General features: G+C 38.8%; 1 protein-coding gene across 1 annotated transcript in view; it reads right to left on the bottom strand.

The window, feature by feature from the left end:
* Positions 1-875: 875 nt before the first annotated feature.
* The window catches only part of HSD17B12 (hydroxysteroid 17-beta dehydrogenase 12), an 82133-nt gene continuing 64879 nt past the window's right edge, over positions 876-18129 (bottom strand). The window contains exons 7-11 of the mRNA XM_014873526.2: positions 18093-18127; positions 12677-12758; positions 9305-9370; positions 2727-2876; positions 876-2576 (exon numbers count right to left, since the gene is read on the bottom strand). Coding sequence (XP_014729012.1) covers positions 2472-2576; positions 2727-2876; positions 9305-9370; positions 12677-12758; positions 18093-18127 — 438 coding nt within the window. The 3' untranslated portion in view covers positions 876-2471. The remainder of the gene's footprint in view (positions 2577-2726; positions 2877-9304; positions 9371-12676; positions 12759-18092; positions 18128-18129) is intronic.

Here is an 18129-nt window from a genome sequence, read left to right as displayed (position 1 = left end):
TCCTATTCCCTCTGCCATACCTTTCCAAACACCTCCAACAGTTAGAAAGTTGTTACTTGGAAATAATTATTTGTTAACAGTTCTAGCAAAAATTTGTGTTCTGCTGATTTTAAAGTATCAGCACTGTAAAATTATACAATATCCTGAGTTGGAAGAGATCCACAAAAATCATCTTAAGTTCAACTCCTGGCCTTGCAAAGGACAGCCCCAAAAATCACACCATGTGCTTTTTGAGAATGTTGACCAAACACTTCCTGAACTCTGTCAGGCTTGATGCCGTGGTTACTTCCCTGGGAAGATTGTTCCAGTGCCCAAACATCCTCTGGGTGAAGAACTTTTTCCTAATATCCAACCCAAACCTCCCGAGACTCAGGTTCATGCTGTTCCCTTGGTTCCTGTCACTGGTCCCCACTGAGATCAGTGCCTGCCCCTCCACTTCCCCTTGTGAGGAAGACCACGATGACATCTCCCGTCATTCTCCTCCAGGCTGAACAAACCAAGTCACCTCAACTGCTCTTCATAAGGCTTCTCCTCTTCTCCTCCAGGCTCTTCACCATCTTCATAGTCATCCTCTTCAATAACTTTATATCTTTCTTGTATTGTGGCACTCAAAACTGCACACAAAATATTCAAGGTGAGGCCACACTGGTGCCGAGCACAGCAAGAGAGTCACCTACCTCAACTGGCCAGAGGTGCTGTGCCTAAAGCACCCCAGATCGAGGGTAATGACAGGCAGGAAAATATATTAACAAAAGCATTGTTTTTTGCATGTAAAAATATAGTAATTTTCACTGTTATTACTTACAATAAAGAACAATCAAATGCTTGAATGTACCCGCAAACATTTTTACGAGAAAAACCTAACACATTAAAACTCAAGAGTAATTTCCATTTTATTTGTTTTACAAAGTCAAAAACATACAGATTTTTTAGTCCAATGCTTTCACATCAGATCCAGAGCAAACCACATCATGTGCTCTTAGAGAACTAATACCACCAACTTCACCATCCCTGTTCCAAAAAATTAAGAAAACTATGGGATAGGATCTGCATCTCAGATTTGATCAGCACCATTGCATCGGTATTCAGGTTTTTTCAATGTACAGAAATGTTAGCCCGAAATCATATCTCAGTGCAACACATCTTACTTCAAAATCAGAGCTTGAAATTATTCTTTGAAGGACAGAAAAAAAACCTCCCCTCTTCAACCACGGGAAGTCACCACAGAAAACAATAGTAGCTGCTTGCAATTTCATTTGCCTTGCAAGTTTTACACATTTTATGTTTATAAAAAGGAATGTTAGAGACCAACATCTTTAATAAAGAATAGGTAAATACAGACAACAGCAGTGCAGACTTCTCATGTACTCTGATCCCTCTGTCCAGGAGTTAGGTAACTTGAGCCTCATAGGAGCATTCCACTTTGGAACAGAACCGTGAAACAAATCAGTTAATTTTAATGCAATTAAATTAAAACTGTTCTACTCTTGAAGACATTTCCTGGTTCTCCTTTTTAAAGCCGTCTAAATAGTCAGGATTCATATTTCCAAGGACCTCGCCAGGAAGACAGACTGATACATGACTTCAAAAAGAATTTAACCACCGTTGCTAACAAGGAGAGTAACACATTTCAAGCTCTGCATTTAAAGTACCCATAATCTTTAACATAGCAACCAGCATGTAACATGTAACTCGTGACATTTATCTACATTGTGTTATCACCACCTATTACAAAGAGCAGGCACTGAACTTTTAAAAATGTTATTACAAATCATGAAGATTACATATTACTGAAAAGTTAGAATCCATATTCAAGACCCAAGATTTCAAATGCTTTCTGCAATGTTACTTTATGTATATATTTATAGATGAGCTATTACACTTATTTTGTTTTTTGGCCCATTCCCCTCGAGTTGATAACCAAAAAAATCACACTGGACTATGTAAGCAGGGGAGCACTCCTGAGCTGACCGATAGCGCAGAATCCTTGCAAGTATCCAAAACCTGAGCTTTGAGGTCAATACTATGGAAATAGTGCTAGGCTACCTTTTTAAATAATTATGCTCCGTTTCCTCTCCTGCCCACCTGCCCAGGAATATATGAGAACTACTTTTTTTTTTGTCCTTCACCCATGAGCACAATAACAGATACAATGGACACTATATAACCAAGATGTTCCTTAACAGTGTGATGTCTGATCAAGTCCATGAAAGTATTTCATAAAGCACAATGCAATTTTAGTTCAAAGCACTTCCCCCTCATAATATCTATAAACAAATAAAGCCTATTTTTCAATCAATATTAGAAGTCAACAGTCTCGTTTCATCTGTATCCTCAAAACAAGACTGTTCCCTTGTTAGAAAGCACACCTACAGTTGGAGATGTTTTTAAAACATTAGGTCTACTTGATGTTGCAGCATGGTATGGAACCTGCAGGAGTCCTGGGTTCCCAAGATCAAGTTGCTTCCCACTTACTTCTCCTTCATTTTTTTAAAATAACGAGCCCGTATTTGTTTGTTTGTTTTCATGATGAAGTTAATGGCAGTAGATGTAGGTAGAAGAGACACGACCCATCCCTAAAAAACAAACAAAAAAATCCAATTAAGAAAAAAAAAAAAAAGGAAGTGAGGCCTCAGCATTCTATAACCTGTACTAATTACTCTTTTTTTCCCCCATAATAAACACAAAGGACATTCCAGACCCTTAGATTTTCCAAGGTGACTTACCATGAGTGCATGAGGTAGGTAGCCATTGGTCCGGGACTGCAGGCCCACCGTGCCCAAGGCAGCTCTGACATACGTTTCAGGACTGGGCTTATCAAGGGTTGGCTTGCGGATTTTGGACATTTTTGTTGCCACATAATATGGTAGGACACTCTGCACACAGGAAAACTCATGTTAAGCAGGGAATGCTTTCAAGATTAACTTAGGGATCCACCAAGGATCTAATGTAACTGGAAATCAGATAATTTGTACACTGAATTCTAGCTTAAGCCAGCCTTACTTTCAGTTTTAGGATCACAATGGGATTCCAATATAAGATAAAGAACTTTTTAATCGAGTAAACCATGGGTCATATTTGGACATAGTTCAGTTGTCTCCTGACAGCCAACATCACCAGCTGGAGCCCTAGAAAAACCACTCTTCCAAGCACAGGGTTGAAAAGCCATTCTTACAATTTGCCTTGTAAGTACAAAACTTCATTCCAGTTGTTTAATAGAAAATGCTGTATTGTTACTTCTCTGTAGTGAACTCCCAACGTTTGCTTGGGAAGAAGGTGCAGAACCCAAGACAGGAATTTTATAGTAAAAGCTCCTCAGTTTGGCACCTGTATGAAGGCAGGAGGAGGAAGGAGAAAAGAATGCCCAGAGATTCAAAACGTGGAGCTTGTAACTCCACAGCAGGGCTCAGAGGATGGAGGAGATTATCAGTACCAGAGTGGAAGGACAGAAGGAAGGATCAAGAAACAGAGCACAGTTAATGAGCATTTATAGCAGGGTTTGGAAGCAAAACAGAAGTGATTCTGGGTCTCAGAACTGCCTGTAGTGGAGAAGCAAGAGGAAGCAGCATATATGTTGATGGAGGGATGCTGATAGCACAAAGGCATGTCTGTGGTAGGGCAACATAGACCTGGAGGATCCAAAACCTCATTCCACCTATCCCAATCTCATGCTGCTGGAGAAGGAAAGGGAAATGCACATGTACTTGTACAGCAGGAAGCAATGCTTTTTCCTCATGGTCATGGTTTTGGCAATGCTTTCAACTTGCCCACAATTTTTGCCTCTAAAAAAGCAATCAAAAAAGCCCTGATCTACAGCCCTTACACAGATATTAAGCATACCATATCTCAACACACCTAGAGAGGTTGGAACTTTATTACCACTTTGACAAGGACCTCCTAAGATAGACACTGCCAGTGGCTGTAGCAGTGATTCAATACACCTCCAAATGAGAACACCAACTCAAAAAACAGTATATTTGAGAAACCTACAGTTTGTAAACCTGCTTCCCCATGTTAGTCCCTTAAGGAACAACCACACATGCCTGACCTCAGAAACAGCTGCTGTTGCTCTCAGCAGCACTGCAAGGAAAGGACCCCTTCAGTTCTCATTGAGTGTGTATCCATGCCATAGTTGTGCACATTTCAACAGAAATTCTACCACTACAAACAGGAAACATTGGTATGCCTGCTCATTCCTTCACCTGAGAACATGAAAACTGTGCCCTCCTGTCTATAGACAGGACTTCAAATAATATACGAGTCCACTTTCAAATGGGAAGGAAAACCACAGAGAACCTAAACTTCAGAAGTGAAAGCAGCTACCATTGCCTTTAAAGTCACCAAAAGCTACAAATGTTTGGATAAAAAAACTACTCATTCTGCTACCACAGCAGCATAGGTACCTGATTTCAGCTCCAGAATATGAACTGCATCTATTTTTCAGATTACATTTCTAGGTTGAATCTCTAGTTTGATATTGTAAAAAATTAAATTTTTTAGCTTCTTACTCACCACCAAATTATATCTGCAATATCCCACCAAGAGAGGCACAATAGATATGATTTATTGTCTTTCTCTGCTCAAAACAGACTTCAAAAGTGAACTGCATTATCCAGTGACACCAATGGATAGCATGAAGGGGGAAACAATTGTGCATGAGGATACTTGGTAAAGCAAGCATATGCTAACACTACTGGATTGATCCACGGACTTCAAGGCACATAGAAACATGGGATTAGACTCCAACATTTTTCTTCTCCCAGATGCACTCCAGAAAATAAAAAGACAGGTACTTAATTTAAAATACATTAGATTTACCATCACTGTATTAATTGGACCTTATTTTAACAGATATCAAGAGACCTGCTGAATCTATTTAGTTTTTTTCCTCCCTTCTTCCTTGTCACAAGGAATTCAGAGATTCATGAACTGTATCTAAAACAGGCAAAACAGATTAGAAAGAAAAAATTCACAGCTTAAAGCCTTTCAGCATTTTACATTCAGACAGAGATAACCCACACTACCTGGGCAAATAACTCTCCTTATTCAGGGAAAGCTTAGCCTGCACTACAGTTTCAAAGTATGTCTTAAAAGTAGCTTATGTCAGTACAATGTGTCTTGCTCACTTAAAACATTTGCTACTGCTTATAGCTCTGATGCTTATTAAAATTGGTTCACATTCAAAATTGGGTTCTTGAGTATTATTTAGATGTAAGAAGTCAGATCTTAAGTCCTGAGTAGTCAAGTCATAAGTCCTCCTAAGTCAGAACAGCTTGTTTACACAATTTTATCACCTTTTTAACCTTGCTTTTAAAAAGGTAAAAAGACCTGAACTATCCCATGTTCCCAAATAAGTTTCCTTCCCTTTCCAGTGTGGGGAAAAGGAGAGTCGAGGACATAAAAGGGAAATGGAAGAGTTACATCAACCAAAACTGACCTATATAGAAAACAAAACAGCCAAGCTAAAAAGCTTTGGAGGAAGAAAGGTAATGCCATTAGACATCAGTTTGGTGACAGTACACTTTTGTGACTAGTTGGAGATAGAGGTAGGCCTGTTGAGTGTTGTGAAAAGGAAGCTGGTGGTGACATTTACCTAAAATTATTTCAATGGTAGTTATGAAGATAAGAGCCAAACTCTTCTTGGTAATGCCTGATCAAATGACGAGAGGGAGAACTGTCAAGTTTGGCTGTAGACTGTCAGACTGGACATCAGGGAGAAAGCCTTTTTACTAGAGAGCAATATAAAATTCAAACAGACTGTCCAGAGAGCTCATAGCACCCCTGCACTTGAAGGTTTCCAAGATTTGGCTGGATAAAGCCACAATTAGCCCATGACCTAGTGCCAGCAGCAATCTCACTGCTAATTGCTAGGCAATCTACCTGCTGGGAGAACAGGAGGTTAGGGTAGAAAACTTTCTGGTAATCCTTTTAAATGAACATTTTCATTAATTTGTGGTCTGGTATTTTAATGTAGTGAATACAATAAAAGAAAACAGATAGTGCAAGTTTCTATTGCTATACTTCTGCTATGCATAATAATGAAGTATAGAGGGACAATGCCAATAACTAACTGAAGTTTTAAAAGGGAGTAAAAGAAAGGGTCAAAGAACCAAGCAATATTTCTAGACCTATTAAAAGAGCAAAAATTTCATAAGTCTGCAGAAATCTTTCAAGGAAAGATCTTTCCAAAAGTCTTGAGAACAAGTCATTGTCATCTTCTTCCTCATTTCTTTTATTTTGCCTCTTTTCCCCACACACAAAATTTTAACCTATGCTATTACCATGCTGCTTCTGAAAAATTAAGCAGACCTGTCAGCCATAACAGTGTATTTTTAATACAAAGATGGCAACACTGCAACAAAAGCACTATCAAAACTAAGCTTCCATAGATGGTAATCCACTTGAGCAAGACACATACTCGAGGTTGATATGAAGAAACTGGTAAAATCCCCCCAGCACTTTGTTTCTGCTTTTCACACAGTGGTACTCTGCAGGTATTGCATGGCAAAAGTTAACTGGTTTCAACGATGATGATCTAGCTGGAAGGGCAAGTCTAGAATTAAAAGCGTAATGCTTCTGAAGGTCATAGAGATGTACTTCAAAAAAATCTAAGAGGGATGCAATCTTTCTTAGGGATTGAAGGAGATAGGTCAGCTAGTCTTCACAGGAAGGTACTTGTAATATTCATTAGCAGCTTATAGTGACTTAGGCTGAAACAAAAGGACAAGGACATGGACTGCAACAAAATTAGCATAACAAATTGAAGCTGAACAGCTATTGAGAATCAGACCTACATAACTCAATGGCAATTCACTCTCTACATTTAAGGGATAAAAAGCAGTGCTGTTTGGAATTCACCATCCTAAGCCAACACCAGAGTCACAAAAAGACAGTTTACCACAACCTGTGAAGCTTTGTACAGGAAAACATGACTGTAGATATGGTAAATTAGATTTAATTCTTAATTTGTTTATAATCCTAAAAATGTAAGATACCAAAACCCCTCTTCCTGGCTTTTCTACACCCGAAAGCTAGGAAACCTTTCCTGTACTATGTACATTCATACTGTGCTTAATGCCTTTGGCCAAGCATGAGTTACTGGGTTATTTACCTTTTCAGTCTCAACAGGTACTCCATAGTCATAAATGAACACTTCTTGCTCCTTCTTCATTCTTCACTCAAACTGCTAAGAGTACTATTTAGACAAAATCTGGGGAGGAGGAGAAAGCTGCACATAGAAACAACACATCCCAAAGATGTAACACTACTTTCTCCTGCAAGCATCTGTCCCTAAGCACCCTCACACTAAAGTAACTTATGAGCAGCTGTGCCTAAGAAAACACCAGAAGACAGAGGTTAGATGTGGTACCACAACACAGGCCCAGAAAAAAAAAACCAAACACACCATCTTTATCATAAGTGAAGCTGTGTGTCGAAGGGGCCTGTGGCTCAGTTTGTAGACAGACTTCAGCAGGAAGTCAGTCCACCCAGAAGACTTGGTATTATTGATGTAGGAAAGGGCAATACTTTGCCAGCTCCTTGAGCCTCATTTTGAAACTGATCACAGACAGAGAGGGCCACATTACATGTAGATGAAAACTATTGAAGAACAGCTGTCTGATAGTGGAGCTAAATCAAATACAACTTGAAAGAGACACTGAGGAGATAGAAGTAATCAAAAAGGGTAGAAGTGAAGAGAAAGCTTTAAGGAACTTGCTACATGGTAAACATTGACCCATTGCAGGACAGTTTGGAGCTAAAGCCCTGTGAGAAGAGAAAGTAACAAGGAGACATGAAACAGTGAAAGCTACTCCAGCTAAATCCACTTTAAGAACTGAGAGCATGCAAAATGACCCTGTATGCTGAACCTGTACCTGTTCAGAATGCTACCTTTTTATGCATCCTTCATTGCTGCACTTTGGTTTAGCTGCACATCCCAGAGTGCTAGGGCACAGAATCAAGCACTCAAGGGAGAAGTCAAGCTTTCAGAGCTGTATTCCAAGTAATTATATTACCAGTGTAAAACTAAAGTCAAGCAATTGGAATGCTTTCAGGGTCCACCTTCACTAGCTTCCTCTCCACTGCCAACAGATCCCAAAACATGCAGCTCCCCTCCAGATATTTAATATAAAGTTTAAATCTAGGTTTACAGGAGGTTACCATTAAAGAGTTGATGACTGCATGGGAATAGCTCACCCAACAACTGTCTTTTTTCTTAACGCAATCCATTCTCAGGAAATGTGACAGGACACTTTCTGGTGAAAAGTTCTTGTTTTGCTGAATATATTTTAAAGGAAAAAAGAATCTAGCACATCAAAAAGGTAACATAGCCTTAATCTGGTAACAACTTCTCTATAGTATTAGCCAGTAATAAGAGTTGTGCTCTTTTGTATAATGATTACACATTTAAAGGAGGCAATTTTTTATCTTTCATAAAGCCTTTGAAGTTCAAATGGCTTTGAGAAACACCACACAGAGCAGTGAATGAGAGGCATGGACATAGCTAACCCTGTTTGTAAGATCCCTAACTGAACTTCAAAAAGAGATACCATTGTCTTCACAGTACAGGTAAGATCTCATACCACCTTTATTAAACTGATTCTTGCTCTGTAGAGGTTTAATCAGAAATGGAAGGTTCACTGTTTGTGACCAAAGCTGGAAATTCCAGCTTTGGAACAAACACTAAAGAGTATGTGAGAAGTGATATTAAAGCAAAGTCCTATAAAACTGTGAGAAACTGTCTTGGTTTGCTTCAGTGCCACACCAAAAAAAAATTAAAATCAAGGAAGGTAAACAAATGGGGAGGGGGCAGGGAGGGGTATGAAGCAAGACTCCTTAGCAATATAGAAAATTAAATCAGTCAGTTGCACATGAAGGATCTTTGAGGCTTTTGTTCATTCTTCAACTATGCTTAGATTAGCAGTCTGCAGGGATTCTACTATTCCAGTCATTCAAACTGTTACCCATGGAATGCCTGTACAAATGCATTCCACAAGTGTATTCCAGCAGATGAAGCTTCATAAAGATGTCTTCTGCAGCACTGTGCACAGTTTTATGGAATATTTTATCCATAAAGGTTCAATTAGCACCATCAGCTAAAACCACACAAAACCAAACCATGTCTTTTGTTGCTTCAAGATCTATGGTTTCAGAGTAATTTAAGAAAGCTGCTAATGGGATCAAAGGAAATCCTTATCCTTAATCTGTGTCACACACTCATGAATAAGAATATGCTGATTCCTTTTTGTTGCCAAGACACCAATGTTGCTGTGGCAACCACACTTACATGAAACAAACTACTCACCTGCACAATGATGCCCTTGCTCTTGTATTCTGCATGGAGGCCTTGGGAGAAGTAATCCACAAAAGCCTGGAGAGAGAAGAAGTGAAACATGCAGCATGCTACACGTTACAATGGAAACTCTAGTATAACAGTTTTGTGTAAGAGTATTTGAATTACTATTTGGAGTTCCTGTTTTCAAAGTGAAAAACCTAGGTTTTCAATGAAACTTTGCATACAAGACCAATGCCATTCAAACAGAAACTCTATGCTTATGAATTCTTTTACAGCAGCAAGATTCAATCTAAACAAATAAACCCCTTTTTAATTTAGTCAAAAAAAGGAACTAGATTTGTTAAATAAAGCCTATTTAGAAGAGGAAAAGATAACTTCATGTTCACATTGTTCACTACTTATGCCATCTTCTTAGATATTTTTAAGAGTGATTTAATTGGGTTCCTCTTGTGCATGGTTTTTAGGACATAATGTTTAAACACTTAGTCTTCTGCCTTTACACTTCTAAAAAATGTCACCCTATGGTGACACTTCTTCCTAATCCTCAAGTCCACCTCCACAGATTCTCTTCCAAACTTCTGGAAGTTTTGGAAATTGCAAGACTGAAAGTTCAAAGAAAGAAGTTAAAAGGCTTAAAGGTGGATGTTAGCACCTGCCTTCAAGATGATCTCAAAGCTGATACAGCCGCCTCTCTAATCCTGCCAGGAAATATTGTCCTGAGAATCAAAGGCCACTCAGCAGTTCAAACCAGCACAGATTCCCACTTCCCAAATTCTTCTAAACCACCTTTCCACCTTACCCTGCTACCAGGTTCTGCTACGGTTTCTTGTTTTAGTGGAGTGATACAACCAACTAGGGTGAATGGAGTACCTTCAACTGAATGAACTAAACATCCCATCCATGCCTGAAGCTAAAATAAATACTAAGTAAATTAGTTCAAGTATTTAAGAAGCAGCTGCTTCACACCAGATTCAAACGAAGCAGCAAAGCTCTAGTACTGCACCTCCTTTACAGTCTTCCTTTGGTCACCATGTCCCCAGTGGTTTAGCACAAGTCCTAACTGACTTAGAGTTTGCAGTGGCGAGTGTTTTTCCTGTCAAGGCCATCCTACTGAATTCAGCCTATAAAAGAAGCAACAGGAACAGTCCCACACTACTGGACTCTTTCTATAAACTCTCTTCTGAGCATACTTAGAAGATGTGAAATAAAAGTGGGCTTTGCTGTGTAGCAGGTAGATCCTTTTACTCTTCTTCTTCAAGCTGCATGTATAAGGTAGCAAGAGGCTCCTTAAACTATAGAAAATTTATCTGCTGTTCAGCTGCTCTTTCTTTCTTTCTCCCTCTCCCCTGAGTATAAGTTCATAACAAAATTCAGTATTCAACATGAACAAGACTCAAAGTCTGGCCTAGCAGCAACTATTCAAGTGAATCCTCTGACCATCCTCTTGTAACAGTAAGGTACCTGCATGGATGTGCCAAATAGTTTGGTGCAGTATCTGAACACAGTAGGTAGATGCATGTGTAATAACTGCACAGAGTATATTGATAATCAAACAAGAAGAACTATAGTATGTTAATGGAAATGCTTTGATCATTCAAATTTCCAACTATTCCTCCATGACAAAAGTCCTGATGTTAGCTACTGCTCCAGATATGAAGTATAAAAGACTGTCTTCTCCACTGGTTGCAAAGAGCTTGCCATAAAGAAAATGTTCATTTTATATGAGAAGAGAAAGCAATTTACAGTATACAAATTAGCTTTGGAGGTTTTCTTTTTGAAAAAATTATTTCAAGACAAGTTGGGTTTTCTACCTCCACAAGCTCAAGTACCCCAACAAACTTGAACCTGAAGTCTCAAGAATGCTCTCTAAGGAAACACTTCCTGAACAAGCAGATAAGCATTGCATATTAGAAAATTTCTTCTCCTTGGATATCCAAGTATCTAATCCAAACAGTATAGGCATGGGGGTGAGGTGGGAAATGATATAATCGTATTTCACTTCTCATTAGCATTAATGCAGGTAGGTAAACCTGTCAAAATATAGCACTATGATTCCTTTAAAAGGAATCATTTCAATGTAAACTAGGGAATTCTCCACAGGAAGGTTAAATAGTTAGACCACATTTGTTCCTGATAATTAGTCCAAGTCATTGACTTACACCTGAAGGGTATTATGCTTTAAATCCCCTTTGAATGGATGAGGGGAAAAAAAACCTTGAAACTGCAGATACAGTCTTTCTATAGCTACATTAGAGGAGTCACTTTCATGCTTACTAATCTTGCTGTAGAAGATGGGCAGTGCTGAGAATGGGCAGGTTATTCGACCTGCAACTTCGTTTTTTAAGGGGAGGGGAAAAAATATTTCAGTTTCCCTTTGAAAAAAAAAGACTAACCAAAGCAGTGTAAGGCACATTATCACTAAAACCAGAAGCTCAATTGATTCCATAAAGCTGAAGCACTGCCACAACAAAAGTGATCATTTGTATTAAAACAAAGAACTGTCCTCTCAGGAAACAGCTATTTCAAGGGGAAATTTTATCAGCTAAAGCTACTTCAGGCTTCTAAACTTAAATATTCCCTCCTGTAGTATGAATAAAATAGTATGCATCAATTGCCTTTTGGGAATATGAAGATGTTACTGAGAGTCTAGAGGAAATATGAGTCTGTTCTGACATAAATGACACTACTGAAGGTTTCTTCATCCTGTCAAGGCTCTGCTTAGACTCTGAGATACTTGAAATATTCACAGTAATTACCAGGTATGGCTGAAAAAGTTGTAAGGCCATACTGCTTTAATAGTAGTGTAAATATCTTTTTCATTCTGTTTTATCACATATGCCTCAGTTCCATGCTCGGTATCCCCATTCTGTCTTTATGGCATTAACTGGAGGTATTTTAGGGCAACATTTTAGAATCCCCTGAAAGTATCTTTGGGAAAAAAAAACCTAAGACCAGCTGAAAAGGCAAAACTGTCCTGGTGACACAAAAAGAAACCAGAGCATGAACTTTAGATGAAATGTAGATCACACAATCATCTCAGAATTTAGGGGAAAGAAGTTTCAAAACCAAAATAAGAAACTGTGTTAAACTTAGTCAATGCTCTTTCTCAACTTTACACTAAGTTTGCTTGGTACACTACTATACTTTTCCATGTAAAAACGGAATGCATGAAGAAATACATTAAATAGTTATTTTTGTGCCAGTAAACCCTTGCACTGAGTTTTCTCTCAACCTTCCAGCTTCCGCTATTGGAAAAACTCAAGCCAGAAACTCTGCACTTTTAGTTCATGAAAGCACCACTAGATGGACACCAAAACATTTATTCCTCTAAGTGTTGCCTTACGTTTGACACTTGATTTCAGTGTGGAAAGGAACACTTACCTTGGTTGCAGAGTAAAGAGTCAGAAGTGGAGTTGGACACATCCCTGAAGCTGATGCAATATTCAGGATTATTCCTTTTGATCTGAAAGGAAACAAAGATACATTATCATGAAATAAAGGAAACATCTTTCATGTTTCCAAAAATTACAGCAAGCCTAAAAAAAAACACCCTTCAGAATGCAACCGAGATTAAGATCAGTTTAAAAACCCCAACCAAATCCTGAACTGAAATTCACTTTATGCACAGTTAGAAGTATTGCCAAGCAGCTGGTATAAAACAGGAACAACACCAAGGTCAATACAGCAAGAGATTCAAAGTTGTATTTATATACACATATACATACACACACAATGAGCTAAACTATGCAAAACCATTGAGTCAAGCCAGCACAAGTTCAAGAGGAGCTTCTAAATCTTGGGATAAGATGGCAGAGAAATGGCAGCAGTTTCATTGTGTGATTTACACTTTAATAATTCCTTTCATCTTCTAAATATTACTTCATAATGGATCTTCAAGATAGCAAGCATCTGAATTGACTGCTCAAATATAGAAGTGTTTTAATAAATATGGAAGATATTCAGTAGATGAACACGGGAAATAGAAGTTGTCTTACAGCTGTATTACAGTATCACTGAAGGTATTCATCAATAGTATTTTGTTAAATGTACCCGAAATTAGCGACCACCTGCTCTGTCAAGCCATTCTAAAGCTCATGCAGGTAGGACAAGAAGGCTCCTGACCTCCCAATACAGACTGATTTGAGCCATATCTATTTCTGAGACTAGTTTTACCTACAAAACCAGACATATTTAGTGCTAGGTGGAAAAATAATTAATTTTAAAAGCTTCATGCAAATTAGGGCAATTATTCTGTTAGAAGGTGCTGTGAGACAGTCCAACAGAATGAAAGAAATTTCTACTTTTTCTTACCCTGTTTGAAATTCAAGCCAGTTTACCTGAACACAGCATATTAGTATGCCATGTTCAATGCAGTGAGAACACTCATGCAGGTAGACATCACACAGCTCAACTCCTGCAGATTCACACAAGTTCCCATCGTGTTTGTTTAAACAGGTATATTACACCACTGCTGCAACAACCATTTAAGTAACCATCTTAAACAGTCATTTAAGTCACTGTTAAAAACTGAAACAATATCAGTGCTTTGGAAATCATGACAATAGATTCAAACCAGCATGGCTTGTGCCATGATGTAACTGTGAATTACATCTGTGACTGATTTGTCATAAGGAATGAGATGGCAAATGTGACAAAAGAATAATTTCAGTCATTCAGGATTTCAAGAACCTTTGCCAAAGTTTATTGTGTTTTTCAGATGTCCCTGCAAGACTTGGTTGGTGAAATAAAGTATAACAGAGATCAAAATACATAGCATAGAAAGCATAAGATCACAAATTAATCAGGAATTTTCAAGACAGCAAAAGGTTAACAGTGGATGCTAGAAGTTTTTCATATCAAGACAGGTGGTGACCGTGATATTTATTCATGAGCTCAAATGGAGATTAGCAGTGAAATGAGTATTTATGCATTTTTTAAGAGATTATCAGATTGGAGAATACTATAAGGAACTTTTTAAAAAGCTCATGCTGCTATGTGAACAGACTACAGAATGGCAGATGAAAAAATCAATATTAAGAGAGCATCAATAACCAACAATGCACACTAAAGAAAAAATTGTGAATCATCACAAACCTTGCAGGACTCTAAATCAACTGTCCCCTCCATGAAAAACCTGAACAAGGAGTTCTTTTGTGCAGCAGTCACCAAAACCAGCCAGACAACAGGATGCTGGAATGGCAGGAACAGATCCCCCACCATCACCAAAATCTTGTTTTACAGTCTACAAACCATCTTTATCCCTCCAAATACAGAACAGAAGTGTTAAGAAACTGATGACTTAAGAAAGAGGAAGAGAAGAAAAAAAATCCACCCTGACACATCAATTTAGTTATTTAAGAGATTATTAAGAGCAGCCATGGTAAGAGTACACAAACTAACAAATGAAAAAGATCAAGATCTTGATTTATCCTCTCAGAATACAAAAGAAAGATGACATTTATTTAAATGAAAGACTGAAATTCAGATCTGATAAAAGTGCTCTTATATTCAGACTAGGGAGTGCTTGCCACAAAACTTAACTGAGGACAAAAGCTTAACAGGATTCAAAGAAGGATAAGCATTGATGTGGATAAGCTTTAGAAGAGAGGCTGACATTCAGGCTGCAAGCACAGGTCTCTGAGCATCTGGCTGCACTGCAACTTTCTAGCAGGAGTCGTGACCACCACCTAGATGGAATGAATTAATGGCTTGACCCAGTGAAGAAAACCCTCTTAGAAACACAAAACACTAAGAGCAGCCCCTTGCAGAAGCTCTGTGTATTGGTCTCTTTGAAGCAGTCAGTGCCACTGGGGATTTTGTGGTTTGTATTTTTGCATTTTAAAGAAAACAGTCCTAGCCTTAAAAGCCCATAACTTAAAACCCTCAGATAAAAGGAAATTGAGAAGCATGTAAGTAGGGGCAACACTTTCAATTACTCCAATTACAATTTGGCTTCTTAGAGGAGCTGCAAAATAAATGTTTTTTTGGGAGGGATCTGATTAATTACTCAAGCATCAGTGTGATAAAAAGAAATTTTGGCTCCATCTTATTCGACTGTGCCATTAATGGAAAAAAAAACAAAAAACAAAGCAAAACCAAACAAAAAAAGTTGTTTGAGATGAAGAAAGCCAGGCCCACACCCTCACACCTCCCCATCATTCTACCTTAAGTGGTCCAGCACCAGGGAGGCTATATTTAGCCATCTCCCTGTTGCTGTGGCAACCAGCGCCTGCTCCAGCTGCATGCCAAGTGGAAAGAGCAAGCTTCTTCTGTAATGTAATTATGCACTTGCTACTTTCCTGGCAATAAATACGATAGTTTGGTATTTGTCTAGCAACAGCCAACTGCTTTTTGGTGGTGGTGGCTTTTTTTTGTTCCCAAAGACATCGAGCCTTGATTTTCAGTTCTATGAGTTTCCCATGGCAGACAGTAGCCTGAGTATTTATATGGGAACTGCTCATTTAAGTGTAATAGGAAGCTTCAGATAATAAATTGTCACTTTAAGTGTTCAGAGCACAGGAGAGAAGTCACAGCAGAGAATCTAAATGCCATTACCAGAAGTGGCATTCATCTAATGCTGCTGTATGTATTACAAATAAAAAGTAAAAGGCACACCAAGATGTAGCTTTGTTTTCTCTTATCAGACCTGGATGCGAAGCATGTTCTATTTTTGTATTTATCTTGCAATATATTGTCATAAAACCAACATTCAAATGCACAAAAGTATGCACTAGAGCAAGCTGCAAGATGCTCCAACACGCTACGTCACATCTATCTATTCAACATGCTCTCCACCTTGAACAAGTGAGGAATGACAATGAGATTCTTAGCTAGCCTTATTCTTAGAGCCTGGAGCCCTTTTTCTAGCCTGTGGTCCCATGCAAGAAATATATGGCTGACCTGAAAGCAGCTGAGTCCAGCTCCAATTCATTCATGTCCTTGGATTTGCTGGACATGCATGTCCTCCTGTGGTTACAGACTCCTAGTGGTGTTAATGGCCTGTGAGCTATGACTGTGCAGGAGTTGGCAGCTGCAGGCATTGCTTCTGTGCACTGCAAACCCAACCAACTTCACAAAAATCAAACAGAAAATGGAAGATTTTTCAAATATTTTTCCCTGCGATGGAAACCAAGGCTGTAATCCAAATGGAGTAGTCTTTAAAAGTGGTTCCTTATATTCAGGAAAAAGTTCAAGATGCACACTTAAATTTTTTTAACTGCTGTTAACCTTTTCTTTCCAGGCTTCTTGAACATTTATCCTCAGAATCCCTGAGGTAGTCATGCAGTTAGAGAAGTAAGAGGAAAGAATATGTGTGCTCAAGGGCAGTCAGAACCAGAAGTCAGCAGGATCCTGGTTTGCTGCCTTTCATTCAAATCATCTTTGTGGATATGTAACAGAAAAACCTATACAGGATATTCTATAAGGAGTATACATCATTCTGTCCTGAGAAGCTGAAGAGGTAACTGCCAAATGGATAGCTAGAGTATTTCTTTAAACAAAAAAGAAACTGAGGCAAAAACTATTAAGAGTTTTTAATGAAACAACATTAAATTCCCTCAAAAGTATAAAGGTTTTGGTCATTGGCACCTTCAGAGGACAGTGGCTTCACAAAAAACAAGTCCCTTTATCTATCAATAATAGTACAAGGACAAGGAGTAACTTCTAACCTACAAGCCCTAAGTATGTGTACATAAATATTGTACTATAATCCTCACCCTCTACTCCAGCTTCATTGGGAAATATTACACTCCTGCCCTAGAGCTTAGTCTTGGGTCTTTATTTCTAATCCAAATCTCTTTACATGAAATCAACTTATTCCTATCTCGTGACTGGCAAAGGAAAAATCTTAGGTCACCATCACCCTGATGTGCTAGACACTGACTCCCTTACTGACCATTAGCTCTGACAGTTTGCACCCAGGAAGAAGCTTTGTTTTAAAAGTGAAACATCTGTGCATCTGTGCAACACCTGAATAACTGAATTCTCGTCTGCAATGAAGACTCAGACAGTGGGATGACAAAATAAACCTTTTTTTTTTTTTTTTTATCATCTTTGCTAGATTTGGAGGCTTGCCCCATATACAGATTCGTCCTGCCCTATTCGTTTGCATGGTTCTGCAGAGTTTTCTGCAGAATTGTGAACACGGCTCAATCCTGATCCAGGGCAACCCTCAGCAAGGCAGGGTTAGCACCCCAAGAGAGATGGCAAACAGCCAGCAGAGCCAATATCAAGCTAGGAAACAGCCTGGGGGGACTAAATGGAAATCGTGAACCTTTTGGTTTCACCTGGGAGCTAGCTGGAAAGTCAGTACATGTCTTCCCTGTCCACAATCGTGTGTTATTCTAAAGAGCTGGTCTCCAATTCTACTTTGCCAAATGATCACAGCCTTTCCTCAATATACCTCCTACTGTATAATGAGAACATATTCTTTGCATCCATTTTACTTACAATGACTTAGAGAAATAGCCTTAAGAAGGTTATTCCCAGGAACTGTAACCACCCCCTCAGAATAGCAGGTTGTTGAGTTAGTGCTGATGAGTCATACGGGCTTTTAAATTCTGTTCTAAAAGGAATCACCACAACAGTGGAGAAAGGAGAGGAAAAATAAAAAGGGAATCGAGTGGAAAAGGCTTCCACCGTCTGATGATTCATGCACCATCAGCGTGACTCACCCAGCATTACTCTGCCATTAAAACATGGAGACTAGGCTGATTAGTCACAGTAATGAATTTTTCAAGAAAGGATTCTCCCCTATAAATAATGATGACTTTGTCTGGATAGTGTTAGTGTGACTCACCTTTCCAGCATGCCGGGCAGCACCAATCGTGTCATCT

The sequence above is a fragment of the Sturnus vulgaris genome, chromosome 6 (genome assembly GCF_052056855.1).
Source record: "Sturnus vulgaris isolate bStuVul1 chromosome 6, bStuVul1.hap1, whole genome shotgun sequence".
Taxonomy (NCBI): domain Eukaryota; kingdom Metazoa; phylum Chordata; class Aves; order Passeriformes; family Sturnidae; genus Sturnus; species Sturnus vulgaris.
This window is presented reverse-complemented; position numbering and strand designations above follow the sequence as displayed.